Raw genomic sequence first — 20899 nt, forward strand, 5'->3', positions numbered from 1 at the left:
ATTCGAGCAAGGGATAGATCCTGTAAAACCACTACAGTGTTGAATGGTGTAGTACAAATTCTGTATAACCGAACACTACTGAATTCTAGAAAACTGGTAAAGTATCAGTTTTATTTTATAGAATAGCTGTATTTGAGCAGAGTTAAACCATTAAATACTCCTATCTATATGAGGGCTCTAATTCCGTTTTGCAGGTTTTCGAGCCTCTGCTCAAAACAGTTTGAACAGAGTAGGCTCCTTAAAGCTGGTTTACCCATCCATTTATCTGAGCATGTACATTCAGAAGGAAGATCCAGATGTGGGTGTCCCATTCTGTCTGTTAAGTCTGCCCTGAAAGAAATGATGGGCTGACAGTTTGAGTGTGTGGCGAGCTGTTGGGGGGAGTTAGTTAGGATGGTGCCGATGTTCTGGGCGCTTGCGTAGATGGTGGCAGGTGTGCAGCTGCCTTGGGTATAGTACCTGACTGATGTGCGTAGTGTAAGATGGAAAGTGTAGTAATGATGCAGACTAACCTAAATCAGCAGAACTTGTCAGAATGGTAATGCTGCAATGATAAGGCGGTTGACTTTCTATTGTGAAGGAGACTAGAGACGTCCGAGGTTATCACATTTTCTTTATTTTATATGGTGAATTTTCTGTAGTGAGCATAATGGAGTACTGTTATTACCTGTTGAGTTATTCATAGTTCCTTTTTTTTTTTATTTAAAAGGGAGAACATGGAGAGTCATTTGCCAGAATGCTTGTTAACAAATCACTGTGTCGGTGGCGGAAGCGCATGCTTAGAGCAGATAATACCAGCGCCATTGTAATTCGTATTTCTTCCTTGGAGGAAGAAGCCGGCTTTTCAAGTGAAGAAGAGCTTTATCTCAACCTAGCAGAGAGCCCTAGCTATAGCAGTCCAGAACCATACCCTATGACGACATCCCACTGTGCCACACCACCTATCAAGGTAACCTGTTCTCTCTCTTAATAGTAAAAGAAATGTGTTTTAATGTCTTTATACAGTTTTATATAAATCTTCAGTAACAGCTAAATTGCAATATAATTCAGTTTACCCGTAAAATGTGGTCAACTAAAATCTACAGCTGGTAGCTTGTTGTTTGCCGAATTTTTATTGTTCATGGTTTTACATTCTCATGTCTAAAAGTAGATCGAAATATTCAGATGGAGCAGCACAGAACCTGTATACTTTTTAGAGATAATCCAATGTCTAGCCCTAGCATTTAGTATTGTATTTTTATTCTTTAAAAAAAATACTGAAAGCCATTCAAAGATATGATATATGATGTGGCATTTATAACGTTTGTGTACACAAGTGTTTCTTGGCGCAACAAGATAAGGAGGGGGAAACAAGGGAGGACACATTAATGATATGATTAGGCCTTGTCGTTCAGCTCATGCAGGGACGAGGGAAGGGGAGAAGTGCCAGGGGGAGGGTAATGGGGAGGGTAAAAAGGGGGGGTAAGGATGGGGGGGGTAGTGCAGTTAACTCGCAAGTGCAACCAGCGGGTGGCTCATTAGTGCAGAGAGGAGGAACAGTAGGGTTGCAGATACAAACCCTTAAGTGCTGGGGAGCCCGGGGGCAGTGCAAGGGCAACTGGACATGCAGGAGCATGGGCCCCGAGTTCAGAGGGTGACCAGTGTGCGAAGCACTGTGGTGCATCAGCAGGGGAGTGCAAGAGAGAAAGCGGAAGCAAAAATAAAGGCCTTGCGTTGCTTCCGGATACAGAGGTGATTCTGCTCAAGTTTGAGAGAGGCAGGGAGGCTGTTCCAGAGGGAGGCCCCAGCTGAGGACATGGATCTGCCCCAAATCATGGCTTGGAGAAGCGTCTGACCCTCCGAGTTGGAGGTGGATGAGCGGATAGCTTGAGTAGGAAGATGTTTTTGGAAGAGAAAGTTGGAGGTAGAGCGGTCGCAGGCCGCCAAAAAGCCTTGTGGACAATGCAGAGGGTCTTGAAGTTGATCCTTGCCGCTACAAGGAGCCAGTGAAGAGATATACGATCCCTTGGCTTGAGCCCAAGAACAAGTCTTGCAGTCCTATTCTGGATGAGTTGTAGAGGACAGAAAGTAGAGGCAGGAAGATTTAGAAAGAGGCTGTTACAATAGTCCAGCCGAGAGAGGACCAGATGTCTGGAGACTGTGAGCTTCTGGGAGAAAGTGAGGCCAGGAAGAAGACCTCTGAGGAGGTGCAGCTGATGGTTTGACTTCTTAGAGACGTCAGAGATGTGAGGAGAGAAGGAGAGGGTTGAGTCGAAGATGACACCAAGGTTCTTAGCCTCACAGAAAGGAGCAAGAGGAGGGCCCAGACTGGGTGGCCAGAGTGGGAAGGAGGCAGCGGGTGTCCCAATGAGGTGGATCTCGGTCTTACTGGCATTAAGGCAGAGTTCATTGGCAGCACACCATTCCTGAGTTGGGACCAGACAGTCTGGTATGAGAGAAGAAGCAGAGGTGGCTGAGGGGAGCCTGAATGAGAGCGGAGTGTCATCCGCATAACTTTGAAAATTGGAGCAGAAAGTAGCGATGCAGTTGGCAAGAGGTGCAAGGTAGTGGTTGAAGAGCTGGTGAGAGAGGTTAGACCCTTGGGGAAACCACACGTAGAGAGAGGGATAGAAGAGTGTTAGGCAAGATTGTTTGCAGTACCCTTTGGGTGCACTACAACAACCCTGAACTCCTAGCAATAGGAACCCAACCTTTGGTATAAGTCTGTACTACACAGGTTGGTAGCATGTTGAGCAGCCAGGCTGATCTCAAGAGGGGTCAATGTGAGCTGTAAGGGGCTTACACAGAGATTCACAGTGACAAGTATTCAAATAAACACTTACACACAAGGTTTCTTGAATAAACAATTATTAATTTATCAGTCAGTTAGAATAAGCTTTCTCCTCACAACTACTGCAAATAGCAACACCGTGGTTTCTGTTTGTCGAGATGGACTTTCCGCGCACTCTGAGGGGGCTCAGGCATGGTCAGTCCTGCTTCCTGGGAGTCTGGAGGATTTTCCTGGAGTTCTTGGCCAGCTTAAAAGCAACGCACACAATCTGGTGTTCCTCTCCCAGGCGTTTCGGTTTCCAGCAGCAACTCTGTGGAAATTCAACCAGCTCAGAGAAAATGTCCAGGTGGCTTACTTTGGTGTTGATTGGTCCCACCAACTCAAGGGGAGAAGTCGTCCTTGCAGGGGCTTCTCCGTCGATACGAATTTGGAGTTTCGGCACAGCAGCAGGGCTTCACCGGGCAAACCAACGGTCCAGGAGTTGCAGCGCAGGCGTCCTCAAGTTCTTCTTTGGTTCCTTCGTCCAGTGGTCGACTCTGCCTTCCAAGCAAAAAGCCTTGCCTTTTATTCAGTTCTCTCCCATTCAGTCCAGCCTAGCTGTCAGTCAGCCAGCCGGGTGGCTGTCCTCGTTGAGCAGTCAGCCGGCCAATCATTATATAGTGCATTCGGGTCTCCTAGGAGACTAAGCACGGGGAGATCTAGGCACCTCCCTCACTTCCTGCCCCCCACCAGACACCCTGGAGCCAGAGGTCTGGCTTCTCTCATGAATCCTGCCAAAGGCAAAGCGAACAAAGGGACCAAACCTGGTTTGGCGCGCAGAGTAAACCTCAAGAAGGACCTTTTCACAAAGAAATGGTGAAAAAAGACGACCGGGGCCATTTTGACAAAAATGGCACCCTTTGGTGCTTTACTGCAGCTGGAACGCAGCCCGCAGTAAATGCACACCAAAGTAGTTAAAGGTAAACCACTACCACCAGCCATTCAGTGACGAAATGGTAACACAGAAATGTTACATGAGAAGCTAGACAAAGGGGATACTATATAACCCCTTCAGCAATTTATTTTAAGATGGTGTGTGCTGGGTCTAGAAAGTTACAAATATAAAGTCAATTTCACTTTACTGCTCTGGGAAACAGTAGTTTATCCCAGAGAAGGTATTTAAATCTTTGGGAAATCTGGAAGACTTCCCTGTGCCCCTGCACTAAAGGTGCTGTGTGACACAATGTAAAAGATGCCTATGGAGTTTGTCAGACTCCATAACCAAAAGAAACAGAGTTCAAAAATCACATTTGAAATACATGAGAGAGTGGGGAAAAAAGAGTCTCCCTCTCTACAGGTAAAACATTGAAGTCCTCAAAATCCAGCAAAGTTGCTGGGGTCTCTAAGGTGGAGGGAATTAGCACATTTCTGAGAATTCTGCCTAACAAAGAGAGGAAAGACCACAGTTGGACCTGAAAGGGTTGGTCGGCGAGAAAGACTGTTGACTGTGGCAAAAGCACAGAGGGTGGTCATGGAGGCAACCAACATATTCAGTATGTAGATTAAGCTGGGAGATGACCAGATTTCCCAAGAGTTTTCCCAGGAAAGGAGTGATGGAGATCGGGTGATAGTTAGCCAGAGAGGAAGGATTGGCTCAGGGGTTCTTTAGAAGGGGATGCACAAGAGCGCTTAAGGGGGAGGGTAAGGTTCCAGAGGCAAAGGAGTGATTGCATAAATTGGCCATGACTGGCGCACGGTTGTCAATGTGGTCTTGTATTGTTATGGAGGAGCAGCGAAGAATCTGCTTTGATGAGACTTTCATAGATAAGACTTGTCTAGAGACATTGTCAGGGGTAAAAAGAGGAAAGGAGGAGAAAGGGGGAGCAGAGACCACCTCAGACGGGAGTTTGGGGGGGGGGGAAGGAGAAGGAGGAGGAGGAGGCTTGGATGTTAGGCTCTCTTCTTAGAGAGGACAAGAGTCTGTACTGCCTTTGGAGTAGGCGGCAGGCCAGTTTGTCAGGAGGTGTGCCCGAGACCCTCTGCTTCCACTCCACTACCCTACACTTGCGTTAAAGGATGGCAAGGTCGGAATCGTACCAAGCGTTTCACTTGGATTTGGGCTTCAAGCGCATCCTCATGACTGTGGCAAGGACATCCAGAGTGTTAGAAGTAGAGTGATGAAGGTTAGAGAGGGCTGTGTCTGGGTGCGAGTCAGCCGAAGGTGCAGGAGGAGGAGAGAAAGTAGTGGCAAAAGCCTCAACTGACAAATGCTTCATGGGTCGGATGACCGAGAAGGTAGGTGGCAATGCTGGAGTCGGCTTGACCTGTGGGGAAAAGAGGTGGGAAGGAAGGAGAAAGTGATCAGTCCAAGAGAGGTAGTGAGGGGGTTAGAAAAGGGGAGGTCTGAGGAGATCGGAACATCCAGGGTGTGCCCTGCAGAGTGAGTCGGGACAGAGGGAAGAATAGAGAATCAGAGGTTGGGTAAGAGTCCTCAAGGGCTGGTGGCATCCAGGTGGATTTTGAAGTCTCAGAGGAGAAGTTGGGCACTAGAGTCAAGGAGCAAGGAGGAGAGGTCAGCCCACTCGGAGAGGGTGACCTGGCAATGCGGCCTGTAGATAGTGCCTACAGTGAGAGGCCAGGAGAGATGGAGAGCCCGCAGACCAGGCTTTCACAGGAGGAGTAGTGCTGCATTGGAATGATAGAAGTAGGGATCCACTCTTTGCAAATAAAGGCTACACCCATACCGGGATGGTTGGTTCTGGGTTTGGAGAGTATCTTGTAGCCATCAGGAGGGAGAGTGTCGAAACTCGTGACAGAGCTGGCCGTGAACCAAGTCTTGGTGAGACCGAGTACATCCAAATCAAGCACTTCCAGGAGATGGCAGAGAAGTGTTTGACTGCTGAACAAGAGTTGATAGTAGCAATGTGTAGCAGGTTGCTATATTTCAAGGACTTCGGGGAGGGGTACAGACCAGAGGTACACCTTGTGGAAGTGTTGGATGTGCCAGAGGATGGGCAGAGGAAGGAAGGAAGAAAGATACAGCAATGTAGTTCAGAGAGCAAGAAGAGTGCCAGAGTGGGGGCAGAGGAGCCAGATAGGGGTAAGAAGGAATAGCAGGAGATGAAAGAAAGTTAATGAGACGCAGGAAGCGTCTAGCAAAGAGGAGGGGATTGGCCTGAGGGCCCTGGACCAAGACGGTGCCATTTAAGTAGACATTAATGATGGTCTCAGAGGAGTGGAAGGGGGTCAGGCGGGCCTCCCACCAGGTGCCACCATTAATGGGGGAATAGGAAAAGGAGAGAACGGAGACCATATGGGGGGGTCCATAGGCCTGGAGAGGGAACGACAAGGAGTATGTCAGTAAGGGTCTGTCTGGAGGAAGCACTGGTATAGGCATCAGCGGTAGGGAGGCCTGAGTGGGAGACCAGGATGTCCCTTTGAGCTTCTTCCTGCCATGCTTAGTGAGAGGTATGGGGGGGCAGACGGGAGGGAGGCACGGGGTGGGGGGGCGACACACGAAACAGAGGAGGGCACAACAAAGAACAAGAACGGACCTCCAAATCAGATGCAGTACAGAACCCAGGGACATCCTTTAGGGGTCGCCAGCGGTTGCAACTGCGACACCTGAAGTCTCCCTTCCCGAAGAAATATTATTATTATTTTTTTATTGTAAATATTTTTGAATTGCAGAGCCTGGGCTGTGTCCAGCAGCATGTATCTTTGTTTCTGGAGTGGCTGGTTTTCTGCCAGCTATAGCCAGTAAGATAGCTCAGTGGGTAGAGTGCCCGCTGCTGCAATGTGTATGTGATCTGCAGGTTCGACTCCCGGCAAGGTCAACGCTGCCTTTTTTCCTGCTGAGTTTGATCAACGAGTACCAACACAGGTTGGGTGATATTGTGTGTATATTTGTTCTATATGAAGCGCTTAAGCGGAACTGCTATATAATAACACATTATCGTTTGGCCTTGGACGTCTGCTTGCATTCACAGTAATTTGGTAATATGGTCCTATACACACTGATATCAATGATACAAATGGTGATTCATTCTTGTATGCATTGTATATCACTTTAGTGTAATCGTAGTTTTCATAGTGTACTTGGGAACAATGTTATGTGTTGGCCCTTCCTGTTTTGTCATGGGGTGAAAGGTCATGCTCCATCACTTCCCGTGATGTCACTTTGGTGTGGGGTTCAGAAGACATCACTTCCTGTGATGTCATCAGATATTAAGTGCTGTGTGGTGTCACTTTCGCTACCCCTGGCATTTTGTTGAAATGACGTCCCTAACAAAACCATCAGAAAGAAAAGAGCACAACGGGGAACCTGGAAGTAAAGAAAGTAGATGCAAAACTGAGGTCAGGAGGGAACCTAGAAGTGAATGCATGCAATTGCAAACCGTGGATAGCAACACAATATCAAGAACCGTAGAGGGCAAATATCAAGTCATTACAGTCAACAAGGCACAGAACACAACAGGAACCTTGAAGAATAATTCAGGCGATACAAAGTAATTCCATAACAGTGGAGCACGAGACAGTGTCAAAAATACTATACAATAGATTGTAAGGGGAAGGGCTGAGATAAGGAAGGAAGGAAAACGCGGGGGGACAGAACAGGATGCAGAGACTTACTGTTAGGTGAGAATTTGTGCAGTCCACTGTGAGACTACACAACACTTATCTGCTTGGTATTAGGTAACGCACCTTTTGGTATAGGTCTGTACTACACAAGTTGGTAGTGTGACTGAGCTGCCAGGCCTATCTCAGGAGGGGTAAATGTGAGCTGTAGGGCTGTACAGATGAATTCAGTCAATACAAGTAACCAATTAACACTCAAGGTTTCAGTTATAAATATATATTTATTTACACGGTAGTTTTAGTTGGGTATTCTTTAAAAAGGCAATTGTTTGTAACAGTCAAGCAAACTTTGGTATCACTTTACAAAGTCAATAAAGTTGATGAATACTCTTTGGGCATGATAATACATTTCTCCTACACCCTGAAGTGACTTGAATGACAAGGATAGTATTGCATTTATCTTAAACGCCAATATACGTTTTAGACTCTGGGTTGCAGGAAGGAAGGGCTGGGGAAATAGGTTAGAACATACTTTCTTATGTGAAAACAGTTTGAATCCTCTATTGAAATCTAGGCAAGCCTTTCCCAGCAGTAAGTGTTCAACAAATTACAACCTGTGAGGGTACAAGCAATGCCAAAGTCAATAGATTAGAAGGGGGCCTTTAAGGAGCCAGAACAGCCAAAGTCAGTTGGACAAAGTCTATAGTTCTGATGCACTTCTTGAGTAAAGTGTTTCACAAAGTCAGATAGTTCAGGAAAATCACTGAAAGAGCATAACAGTGCGCTACGTCTTCCGCGGAACAAATCCGGCCAAAAACTGCAGGAGTTTCCTAAGGAAACTCCAGAACCAGGCAATCGCGATCCAGAGTCCCCTGACAAGAGTCCAGGATCGAGGGAGCAAGTAAAGTCCAACAGGGGATATTGGTTCTGCATCTGTGCTGTTTGCGAAGCGCTGAAACTGCAAAATATGTAAGGGTAAGCAGTCTGTCTTGAAAAGTGTAACAAGTATAAAGATACCTACTTGTTAAGGAAATTAGTGTGGTAATTGTATATCTGTGATAGAATAAGTTACAAAGTGTCCTTAAGTTTAATCTCAATTTTGATTTGCATTTTGCCCCTCTATAGTATGTTATTTTACTTGCTTTGAATGGTGTTTCCCCTTCTGACGAGTAGTGAGCATTGGTACCATTTTATTCTGAACGCTTAACAATATGGTTTACCTACCTTGAAATACATTGACTTAAAGTGTACCATTGGGTTTGGCTTTCCCTGTTCTGCTTAGTGCATTTCTAAAACAGTCTTAAAGTTATACTTGTCTTTGAGTTGCTTGTAGCCCCTCTTAAAAGTATGTGTCTTTATTTACCTTGAACTGATTTATCTTAGCCTGCTTGTGTTTTAAATAATGCATTTTTACAATACATAGTGTTTCAGTATTTTGCTGGACCATATGTATGCTACAATTTCTTTGTTCTAAGCTAGAGCCCTCTCTCCCTCCCAAGATAAGCTTGTTTGCTCGGTCTACGCTACCAAATGTTTGTTTATTGACAATTTATAAGGTGCACTATACAGCAAAAAGATGTTTCCAGGTGCCACAAGACAAAAAGGTCGGGGGGCCAGGGGGGAGAGGACAAGGGAGATGGCAATAATGTTCCTACTAGGCCTTGACATTTGGATTGTGCAAGAGCAGTAACAAGAAATTTAGAGAGGGGTATGGGAGGGGTTGTGGTACAGACAACCAAGTGGCACAAGAAATCTAGCTTATTGAAAACGCATTGGGTGACCTTAAGAGACTTAAAAGACAAAATCATAACATCAGAAACAACCTATAGAACAGTGAATTAAAGGCATTGGATGAATTGACATGGGACCCAAGACTGGTTCTTAAACCAGCCGACAAGGGGGGGGCTGCGGGATTGTGGTCCTCTCTCCATCCCAGTATAACAGAATGGTAATGGACCTACTGGAAGATGCACACCGCTATCGACCCATACGGATGGATCCATCAACGGAAATACAGGAAGAAATCTGTGAGATTACAGTTTGCAGCGGACAGGGCTTGGATTAACAAAAACTGGAATACCTTAACAACTCTGATAAAAGGATCCCTTCCTTCTACGCCCTCCCCAAAATTCATAACCAGACCACCAGGCAGACCCATAGTTTCGGGCTGTGGCTCACTGCTAGAACCTATATGTAAATTCATTGATCTATTTCTTCAACCCATAAGCCAAAAGACAACCGCATACTTAAAGGTTATGACCACCACAATTAAAATATTGGAAGGGGAGAGTTTTGATGTAGAAAAGGACTTTCTAGTGACCATGGACATAAAGTCGCTCTACATATAAATATACCCCAAGAGGAAGCAATAGAGGCCATCCGTAGTTTTCCGACTCATCATGCGACTCAACAGAGTTCCCGCAGGATTCATTCTGGAACTCATGACCGTTGCCCTACAAAAAACATTTTTCTCCAGCATGGGGTCTGGCATGGATTCACATGCTCATGAATATTCCCCGTCAGGCTGGGAATCCTCGGTAAAGAAAAAACCAGTATCAGTTTCGTTTCTGATCTGTCTTTCGTAGTAGTAACCAATCACTGGTCTCTGCGTCATACTGACCACAGCCAATGACTGCCCTCTACCTAAGCACCGCCTCTGGCAGCCATCTTCAGATTTTTACCGCACGTTCATGTGTTGGAATCCTCGTGCTATTGCTCTCAAGCGTTAGTGCTATTTTTTTTCACGTTTTTTCTCAAAAACTTCGTTTTTTCGGTCAAAAGAGCCTCAAGCTCCACCGACTCTCCATCCGATCAACGGGGACCCGTGCCGGATTCGTCTGCGCCCCTCAAGGGTGAAGATTTCGTCGAGCTACGCTTTTGGAGGACTCCAGAAGCTTCTCAGGCCCGGACATGGCCCAGGAGAAGGGAAGCTCGACGCCCGGAAAGCTGTTCAGGATCTGCCCTGGATGCCAGCTGCAGAACGTCTTTAAGGAGGACGAACACTCCTTTTGTCTCTACTGCTTACATGAGGACAAGACGCACGTGGAGAAGGACTGCGCGTTTTGCGGCAATGTCGGAGCGGGCCATGAAGGACCGCCATCAACGTCTCGCCAACTGGCTGGAAGGGAAGAGCCCGTCAGGCGAGAAGAAGAGGAAGAAATCCGAGCGGTTTTCTAAGACCTTTGAGGACGCCCCGGCGACGGGGGTCCAACACAAGGCCAAGCACCGTGAGTCCGCTGGCTCCGGGAGCGCCGAACGGTCGGGCTCTACGGGCGCCAGGCAGGGCGCACCCTCCCCGGCACCTTCAGCCACGAGCCAACGCTCTGGGTCGGGTAAGAGAAAGGGCGAGCACCCGGCGAAGCTCCTGGAGAGGCCCCGGTCGAGCTTGAAGGCCCCATTGGAGGGAGAGCGAGGCAGTGTCCCCCCCCCCCCCCCTCAAGGATAAGGTGGTGAGCGCACCTAAGGTGGTGAAGGCCTTAATCCATCCGGCCAAGCCCTCTATCGATACTGTCGCGGCGGCCCTGGCTCAGCCTGTGGAGGCTACACCAGTGGTGGCGACCTCGGGGCTCAGAGTCTCCCTGCCACCTCGGAGGGAGTCCTCTTTTGTGCCCATCGATAGGACCCCCGTGAAATCCCCGGCGGGGAAGAAAAAGGGGGGGCAGGGCGTCGTCGTAGATTCGGCCTCAGCCTCCGAGGAAGAGCTGATCGAGGTCTTAAGCCACGGCCTTGGCGTGGAAGAAGACCGGCCCGTCGGGATGGATTCCGACGCGGGTGACGACGACATCGTCGAGGGTGCCGACGGGGCCCCTGATCGCCCGTTGGATCCCCCTCTGCCAGCGCCGCAAGACAATGTTGGCTATACAGTCCTTATGTTCAGAGATAAGGACGAGACTACCGTTGCCGACGGAGGAACCTCTCCCGTTGGGGGATCCTGAACCGGGACCTTCTGGTGTTCCCCCGCCCAAGAAAAGGATTCACCCTCGACCTCCTTTTCAGCCGTCGCGCCCTGTCCAGCCGTCGCGCCCTGTCCACCCGAGGGGATGATACGGGGACTGACACGGCAGCGACGGGTACGGACGACGAGGTATACGACGAGGATCTACCGTCGTCTCCTCCCACCAGGGCTTCTCCGCCCGACGAGATTGGATCGTTCCACTCCATGATCGCCAGGGCATCCGAGCTTTTCCAACTCTGCCCTGAGGAGAAGAAAAAGGAAGGATTCCTTTATCAACGGCGCGGGGCCAAGAGGAAGACTGTCCTCGCAGTGCCTCTACTGGACGACATTTGGGATGAGGGCCTCGCCCTCCTCACGAACCCTTCCTCGACGCCAGCTAGAAGAGACCGGTACGAGAAGAAGTACCGGGTCCCGGACGCGGCCCCCCTGTGCCTCCGGGCGCAGCCTACCCCGGACTCCGTCGTCTCCGCAGCGGCCAGGAAGAAAGCGGGGGGGGGGTGCGGCCTCCACATCGACTTCCCCACCGGACGGCGAGGGAAAGAAATTGGACGCTATGGGACGCAGGGTCATCTCGTCTGCAGCGACGACGATTAAAGCGGCCAACGCCTTGGCTATCGTGGCCCGCTACGACAGGGAGCTATGGTACAAACTGGCTCCCCTGCTGGACTTCCTACCGGACGACAAGAGGGCAGATGCCCTGGAGATCCTACAGGAAGGTGAGGTGACGTCGGACCACGCCATCACTATTGCGACGGACATCGCCGACACTGGGTTTCGCCAGTTGGGCAACGGCGTGTGCCTTGGGCGGCGTGGATGGCTCAAGGCTACGGACTTCCGTCAAGACGTACAGACCAGAGTCCTGGACATGCCGTTCGATGGGAACAACCTGTTTGGGAAAACAGTGGACGATTCCCTTCAGGCCATTAAAGCGGACACTGAGACGGCCCGGGCCCTTGGGGTTCTGCAGCAACGACGGACGCCCTTTCGGAGCAGCGGAGGCAAGGGCGCCTCCAAAGGTTCCGGCGGCGGTTTCTCCACCTACCGTCAAGCGGCCCGCTCGTCGTCTCAGGAGGCCTACAGAGGACGAGGCAAGTCTGGCGGACCCCGCCGTCGTCGCCAAGGAGGTCAAGGCGGCAAAGCCTCGTAGAAACAGCCGTGGGGTCGGGCCCCCGCCGAAGCACCCCGGTGGGAGGCCGGCTGGTGAGCTTCGTCAGTGTGTGGGAGTCCATCTCCACCGACCGTTGGGTGCTGGACGCCTTAGCCCGGGGCCACGCGCTCGAGTTTCAAAGAAGGTGCCCGCGCGTCCCCCCCGTGGCCAGGAAAGAGCTTCACGTCCCTCAGCTTCTCCTGGAGGTAAAGGCGATGCTCAGGAAGGGCGCCATCGAACTCGTCCCAAAGAGGCTTCGGGGCTCCGGAGTTTACTCGAGATACTTCCTCGTGAAGAAGAAGACGGGAGGATGGCGCCCCATCCTAGACCTGCGACGTCTGAACAACTTCATCAAGGCGCAGAAGTTCCGGATGGTCACCCTCCAGCACGTCCTGGGTCAGCTGGAGGAACGAGACTTCCTGTCGTCGTTGGATTTGGAGGATGCCTACTTCCACATTCCCATCCTAAAGGGGCACCGAAAATTCCTCAGGTTTGTGGTCCAAGGGCGTCACTACCAGTTCAAAGCCCTCCCCTTCGGACTACGGTCGGCACCCAGGGTATTCACCAAGTGCCTTGCACCGGTGGCGGCGCAGCTGCGCCGCGAGGGGATCCACGTCTACCCCTACCTGGACGACTGGCTCATCCGAGCCAAGACGAGGGAGCTCGCCGTGGAGCACACGGCAAGGACCGTCCAACTTCTCACAGACCTGGGATTCTCCGTAAACTACGCCAAGTCCCACCTGGTACCTGCTCAAAACGCACTGTTTCTGGGAGCGAAGCTCGACACAGTGTCCCTTCTGGCCTCCCCGTCGGAGGAAAGGACCGGGTCCATCCTGGGCAAGGTACAGCGGATGTTGGTTTCCGACGCGGCCAAAGTGAGGTCCATCAAGTCCCTCCTCGGAATGATGTCTTCTTGCATCTACCTCATTCCCATGTGCAGGCTCCGGATGCGCCCGTTGCAGGAGTTCCTGGACGCGCGCTGGATCCAAACGACGGGCGGCTTCGAGGAGAGGATCACACTCGACGAGAGTTTCCGCCGAGCGGTCCGGTGGTGGGGCAACCGCGCGCATCTGACGGCGGGCATGGACTTCCAGACCCCAGACCACCAGGAGACAGTGACCACGAATGCCTCCCTGGAAGGGTGGGGAGCGCACACCGAAAATCTGCACGCGAGAGGCCTTTGGCTCCCGACGGAGAAGTCCCTCCATATCAACGTCCTGGAGCTCCGTGCAGTGTTCTGGGCCCTCAGGTCCTTCCTTCCGTCCCTCAAGGGCAAGGTGGTGAGGATCTTCACCGACAACACCACCACCATGTTTTACATCAGGAAACAGGGCGGAACCAGGTCCCCAGCACTGTCCAAGGAGGCGCAGGACCTGTGGCATTGGGCCGTCACCCAAAGGATGTTTCTGGTGCCGTTTCATCTGTCAGGGATAAAAAACACCATCGCCGACTCACTCAGCAGGGAGCTGCGCTCGTGCCACGAGTGGGAACTACGGCAGGATCTAGTGGATCGCCTCTTCCGACGGTGGGGCACACCCCAGATCGACCTGTTCGCGACGGCGACGAACTCCAAGTGCCGGAGGTTCGCCAGCAGGTTTCCCCAGGCGAGGAGCATGGGCGATGCTTTCTCGTTCCCCTGGGAGGGCCTGTTCCTCTACGCGTTCCCTCCTTTGCCACTGCTAATCCGGCTCGTCAACCAGCTCAAGAGGTCACGGTGCAGGATGATCCTCGTCGCACCTGCGTGGCCGAGGCAGATATGGTTCCCGGACCTTCTGGACTTGTCAGCGTCCCCGCCAATCAAGCTGCCGGTGGACGCGGATCTACTCTCCAGGGAAGGAGGCGCCATCCTCCACCACGACCCGAAATCGCTGAACTTGCAGGCCTGGCTCCTGCAGCGCTAGAGTTTGGAGGATACGACATACCGGCCGACTGCAGAGAGGTTCTTGCAAAGGCCAGAGCGTCCTCGACTCTTAAATGCTACGGACACAAATGGAAGAGGTTCTCTGTCTGGTGCCACGCACAGAAGATTAACCCTCTACGGATTACGGCTCCCCAGGTACTGCCGTACCTGCTGACGCTGGCCAAAGCTGGACTGGCACACGCGTCCATCAAGATTCATCTTGCTGCGATCTCCCGATACACCAGAACCACGGGCCGGACGTCCTTGTGGTCTCATCGTCTGGTGAAAGAGTTCATGAAGGGACTGTTCAGATCGTTCCCGCCGGTGAAGGCTCCGGCCCCGGCGTGGGAGCTCAACGTGGTGCTGACCAAGCTCATGGGACCTCCGTTCGAGCCTCTGCCCTCGGCCCCGTTGAAGTTTCTGTCGTGGAAAACCGCGTTTCTTGTGGCCATCACCTCCGCACGACGGGTGGGAGAGATCCAGGCCCTTTCCTGCAAGGCCCCGTACTTGACTTTTCACGACACAAGGGTGGTGCTCAGGACGCACCCCTCCTTCATGCCCAAGGTACCGTCGGACTTCCATCTCAACGAACCCTTGGTGTTGCCTGTGTTCTTCCCGTCGCCTTCGTCGCCGGCTGAGAGGACTTTGCACTCGCTGGATGTGGCTAGAGCGCTGAAGTTCTACGTGGACCGCACAAAGTGTTTTCGGAAGACGTCACAACTCTTTGTGATCTTTGGACCTGTCAATCAGGGTAAGGCTCTCTCGAAGGCTTCCATTTCCAGATGGCTCTCCGGCTGTATCATGTACTGTCATCGGTTGGCAAACCGACCGCTGCCTGGCCGTCCGAGAGCCCATTCCACCAGAGCGATCGCAGCCACCACGGCGTTCCTTTCTGGTGTGCCCCTGCTGGACATATGCAGGGCTGCTACGTGGAGGTCGACGCACACCTTCACGAAATTCTACTGCGTCGATCGGGATTCCAGGGAGGAGTCCAGGGTCGGCCAAGCAGTGCTGCGCAACCTGTTCGCCTGAGGTGAGCCTGGTGAGGAGGTAAGATGCTTAATGTTGAGTTTGATGTACTGCTTAATGTTGAGCCTTTGCCACCTCCCGGGGTTGTGCATGTGTGTACTGCTATGTATTTATTCATGAGCATGTGAATCCATGCCAGACCCCATGCCGGAGAAGGAACAAGTTACTTACCTGTAACTGTTGTTCTCCAGCATGGGTCTGGCATGGATTCACATGCGAACCCTCCCGCCTACCGCTCTGCGGCTCTTCACTTGGTCATACTGCCACTTCACGTGCTTCCAAATCTGAAGATGGCTGCCAGAGGCGGTGCTTAGGTAGAGGGCAGTCATTGGCTGTGGTCAGTATGACGCAGAGACCAGTGATTGGTTACTACTACGAAAGACAGATCAGAAACGAAACTGATACTGGTTTTTTCTTTACCGAGGATTCCCAGCCTGACGACGGGGAATATTCATGAGCATTTGAATCCATGCCAGACCCATGCTGGAGAACAACAGTTACAGGTAAGTAACTTGTTCCTTCTGCATGTAGGTCCGTTGTAGCTCCAGATTAGGGGCATGGCCATTGGTGCCGCATTTGCACCCAGTCTGGCCATTCTTTTCATGGCAACGTTCGAGGAACAATTTGTCCACTGATAACAATCAGTTTAAACTCCGATCAAAAAATGGTACAGATATATAGATGTTGTTTTCATCTGGTAAGGGAGTCTTGAATCGCTAAACGACTTCCTCTTATCTTAACAACTTACATCCCACTATAGAATTTACCATAGAGTTTGATCATCTGTCTATTCATTTTCTGGACCTACAGATTAAAGCTGAATTGGGTCACCTTACCTGCACTCTGTATAAAAAAAACTACAGATAGAAATACCACCTTGTACTTTTCCAGTTTCTACCCCAGGTCATTCAGCCAGTTCCTTAGGCTAGGACGCAACTGCACGGCTGTCTATTACTTGCATGCCAACAAACTTGTCATGACCGCTGCCTCCAAGGAGTCAGACCCAGCCCAACATCCTTGGAAGCAGGGTCACAACTTCCATTCCAGGCACCAGCCGGTCCCCACAGGGGCCTTTTGGACCTTGTCGTGGCGCCAGGCTCATAAGGGAACCCAGTCCCGGCACAGGAAGCGCCGGGCTCATATTGAGAGGAATGGTGCTTGGGTGGACCTACCTGCTGCAGACCATGCTGCTCACTTACCTGCAGGATGATATCCTCATCCATTCCTGGCTGGAACTACTTTACCTTCTGGGTGTGGCCAGCACCACTCCCTGGGACTGGATACTGAAACTGTGCTGGAAGCTGGAACTTCTTTCTTGTCTGGGCGAGGCTGTGGAAGGAGACACCTAAGCACTACAGTGGCCTATTTAAACCACACCCGATCAGTGCAACATGCTTCGCGTTATTCTGCACTAGCAGCAGGACGCTCACCGTGTCAGCTCCAGAGAATCTTCAGCTTCTGCATCTGTGAACAAGAAATCTTCAGTCTTACCTCCCGGCAGATCAGTCTTCAGTCTTCAGCAGCGTCTGAAAGAGAACAAGGACACCAGGTTAGGACAATACAAAACCAGCGCAGCACTTAGCTCGTCCATCGGAGCATCCCGAAGCCGCGTGCCGCACTCTTCATACTCCGGCAATCCTGCAGAAACAAAGGACATTGGTTAGTGAACCTCCGTGATTATTCTGCTTACCTGTGCCACGTACGCCTCGATCTTCGTCAGGCGCTGTTTGTCCGCACCTGCTAAAACAAGGACATCATTAGGAGCACGGTACGCCATCACTACTCACGTGCCTTCTAGCTGTCATCGGCTTGCCCATGCTCCGGCACGTACCTCGGCGTCCATCTCCACGCCGACAGCTACGGCTACCTGAAAAAAGGGAAAAGAGACATTGAGAAGTGCATTTAACTTCGCATAACATTCTTTTACTTAGGTGCCTTCACGAACTCCGGCATTCTTCTCGCTTACCTAAATTACATACCGGACCTGCAATGGCGAGAGACATTTAAGGGGTCATATAAATAAAACGCCCTATTCAAGCAATCACCGTTCGTGCAGCTAACGACGGCCTTGCTCCCTGACTTCATCCTCTGCAATCAAGAGGCTGGGCAATTAACCAGTGAAGCAACTGGCATCAGCACCCCTGCACAGACGCAGGATGGAGAGCTCCGCTTTCACCTATATAAGGTGAGCACATTCAGCCTACGAGTAACGTGGGGAGTCCAGAAAAGGGGAAGGTCAGATTGGCCAACCAGACATTCATTAACCCCTTGTTCTCCTACTTGCAGACACCTCACCCTCCAGGTCAAAATTACGGTGAGGAGAGGGTCTATCCAGGGTGTTACCAGAGGCCTGCGCGTGACCCTAGAAGACACTGAAATCTCCAACCCCGGACCTGCGCCTCCGAGGGATTCAGGTGAGCGTTACAAAACTAGCCAGCGATTTTAAGGGACAGGAGATTCCTGAAAAAACTCAATATCCTTAAAAGGGCAAGATTTACACCAAGGGAAAGTCTTCTTGAGCCTAAAACTGAAACCCTGACACCTGTTTCACCACATACAGTACACGGTCCTTTGCGATCAAAAAAGCCTTGTTAAAATTCTGGCCTATGATATCCACCTGCCTACCTAACATAGGAAAACCACTTTTTGCCTTTGAAAGGTCAAGGCATCTGAAAGACCAATTGTTACATTCTAAATCCAGCCCACACATTTCCAATACCAGCCACCAGGTTCTCTGCCCTCTCGTAGGCCATTTCCCATGTGGCAATTGCCAGGCTTGTAAATTCACTAAAAAAGACCAATTTTCAAATTGGAAACAAAAAATGGGGCATACGATTTATGTCCAACTGCAAAACCAGTAACGTAGTCTACTGTATTAAATGCCTGTGTGGCCTTCGGTATGTCGGGCAGAGCACAAGACTAATACATATCGGAATAGATTAACATCGCTCCAGAATCGGGTACAAAAACCATTCCACGCCTATGGTGCCTCACTTTATTGAACTACAACACTCACCGGATGATATCACTTAGTGGGTGATTGATGTGGTTAAAAATAGCCCCAATCCCCAAAGAGCATTATCCAACAAGGAGTCAAGATGGATGTTCTAAAGTCTGGGGGTGGTCATTCAAGCTGGCACTCTCACACAGACCTGCTGTGGAGTCATAAATTGATCCAGGAAGCTTAATTGTACAGAAAGCACAAGAGTAACTGGATGGTGTATATATGTACAATGTACATTGACATGAGTTACAGGACGGGGACAAGGAGCGGTATTGGACCTACATACACTGGAGAAATCCCACTGGCCATCCCACCATTCCAGCGCAGGCCCCCACTGACGCACTCGGAACATTCACACACAGATCCACTCAACATTCTCCTGAGCTGCTTTCATGCATCAACATTCTGACAGCAAGCACTCCAGTGACATCACATGACAAGACTACATTACAACATCTCCCTTTCATACCAAGACACAAACAATATCATCTCCCTTTCACACACCAAAAGCCTTCCACCACAACATCTGTCCATCCAGACCCGCCACATCGAGACACAGATTCTGCCACACTCTGGCGCAAACCAAACCATCAGGGGAACATCAATCAACCATACAGGTGGGGAAACGGAAGGGGGGGGGGCACAGATTGCCTCACAACGGACCCGGATGCAACACAAGTCGTGAAGCAGAGCCAAACGGAAACTTTCATCCGAGGAAATATATATATATATATATATATATATATATATATATATATATATATATATCAGCTCCCACTTATCACCCTGGCACAAATCCCACAGGTCATAATCCACAACAATGGCATATAAACTTCCAACCAATCTAAATATCAGACACATGCACACTGCCCACAACATTCATTCGGTGCAAGCATACCTATACAGGGGACGGTGGAACAAGGCAACACAAACACAGGTGCAACATTTCACAACCAGCAAGCACAATCATACCCACCCGCGCCATGTACATCCTTAAACCCCTATACACAAGCATGCATCAAACAACCACAAAACACTGACAATATATAAGTTTTCGAACTTCACTTAATGTCCTTTAAAATGCCCAAATGCTGCATTCTCACCAAGGTTTTTGTACTGCTTCTGAACACGTGGTGGCTTGATCAGGGCCACACACCAAATTCTTCAAAATCCAGAGCAAAAATTACATTTAATTTAGACCACCTTATTCCTCCCAAACATTGGATAGTCACTGAATTTCCAACCAGTCAATTATTTCATTTGCATTTAGTTACTATCGACTTTTCCACTGCCTCATATCTATTGCCAAATGATAGATCCTCTGGTCCATAAATAAAACATACGTTCAGAATTAAAGACATCCATTGTTATAAATCATTTAATTTCTACTGCATTGTTTTTAAACTATTGTTAGCTGTCATAACCATTGTACGGCCACCATCCAATTGTAAGTGAATTGCTGCTCAGTACCGATAATTTTCCATACACACGAACCAGCATAAAAATATCCCTGTCCTGGTTACTCACCATTTCTTTGTTAACTGCAACATAGACAAATCCGATGTAGTCATGCCCCGTAATTGCACATTTTTCAAACGTGGATTCTGATCAGTCAGTTGCAGCAGAATCCATTACCTCATCACGCTGCACGTTACTGAAAGTCCTTTACTCTAATAGTTTGGATGTAAGCATTATAAAGTAATACAATTACGCTCTGTGCACTTGATGCACAAACATTCTGACTTTCGCCAACATCCGCTGAACATTCAACTGCTTCATCATTCTCTCCACCATCAGAGAGGACAGACATGATTGGGCCAACGACACCAACCGTCATTGCACGCAGCATTCTACACATTAGGCAAGTTCAATATTGCAATCATTCCTCGACTTGTCCATGTTTGCCGAACACAATTGACACTTGGACAAACTATCATGAAGACACAGCATATTAACAACGCTTCTCGCACAACGCATTGAACGTTTTCAATGAAGTTTAAATTTCATTAATGAGCCTAATGGGGCTCTAGGTGTCCGGTCCTGTCCTCTTGATCCGCAGGAGATGCTGAGCCCCACAGATCCCTCAAGAACGTTGGATCAATAACTATCATTAAACCCAGTTGGAGAACTATCCATCTCAAGGGAAAAGGGGAAGTGGAGAAAAAATAAAAAACGACAGACTCCAACTCCTGGACTGAAGCAATCTGTAGAGGGAAAGACATACATTACTAAAAAGCACTTTCTCACCTCCTCCCAATTCTCACTTCATGTAAACAAACTTCACCCATAATTGTCAAACCTCTTAACACTTAGAGGTTGTTATGCAGTGTCATCTCACTTCACTTGGCAGAGGGAATGATCTTGGCTTTTAATATAGAAGTAGTTAGGAAATAATTTAGCTGAGAAAGTGTGCTCCTTAAATTAGTTCCATTCTCTTGAACTTCCTCAGCTGAAGATACCTTAAAGCTGACTTCAGATGACCGTTTTCTCCTAACAGTTCACGTTAATCAGGGCTTATTTCATTGTATCATATCTCC

General features: G+C 49.6%; 1 protein-coding gene across 1 annotated transcript in view; it reads left to right on the forward strand.

The window, feature by feature from the left end:
* The window catches only part of PPM1D (protein phosphatase, Mg2+/Mn2+ dependent 1D), a 265517-nt gene that overhangs the window by 105151 nt on the left and 139467 nt on the right, over positions 1 to 20899 (forward strand). The window contains exon 5 of the mRNA XM_069615075.1: positions 710 to 949. Within this exon, the coding sequence (XP_069471176.1) occupies positions 710 to 949 (240 nt within the window). The remainder of the gene's footprint in view (positions 1 to 709; positions 950 to 20899) is intronic.

This window comes from Ambystoma mexicanum, chromosome 9 (assembly GCF_040938575.1).
Source record: "Ambystoma mexicanum isolate Mex_15411 chromosome 9, UKY_AmexF1_1, whole genome shotgun sequence".
NCBI classification, from domain to species: Eukaryota; Metazoa; Chordata; class Amphibia; order Caudata; family Ambystomatidae; genus Ambystoma; species Ambystoma mexicanum.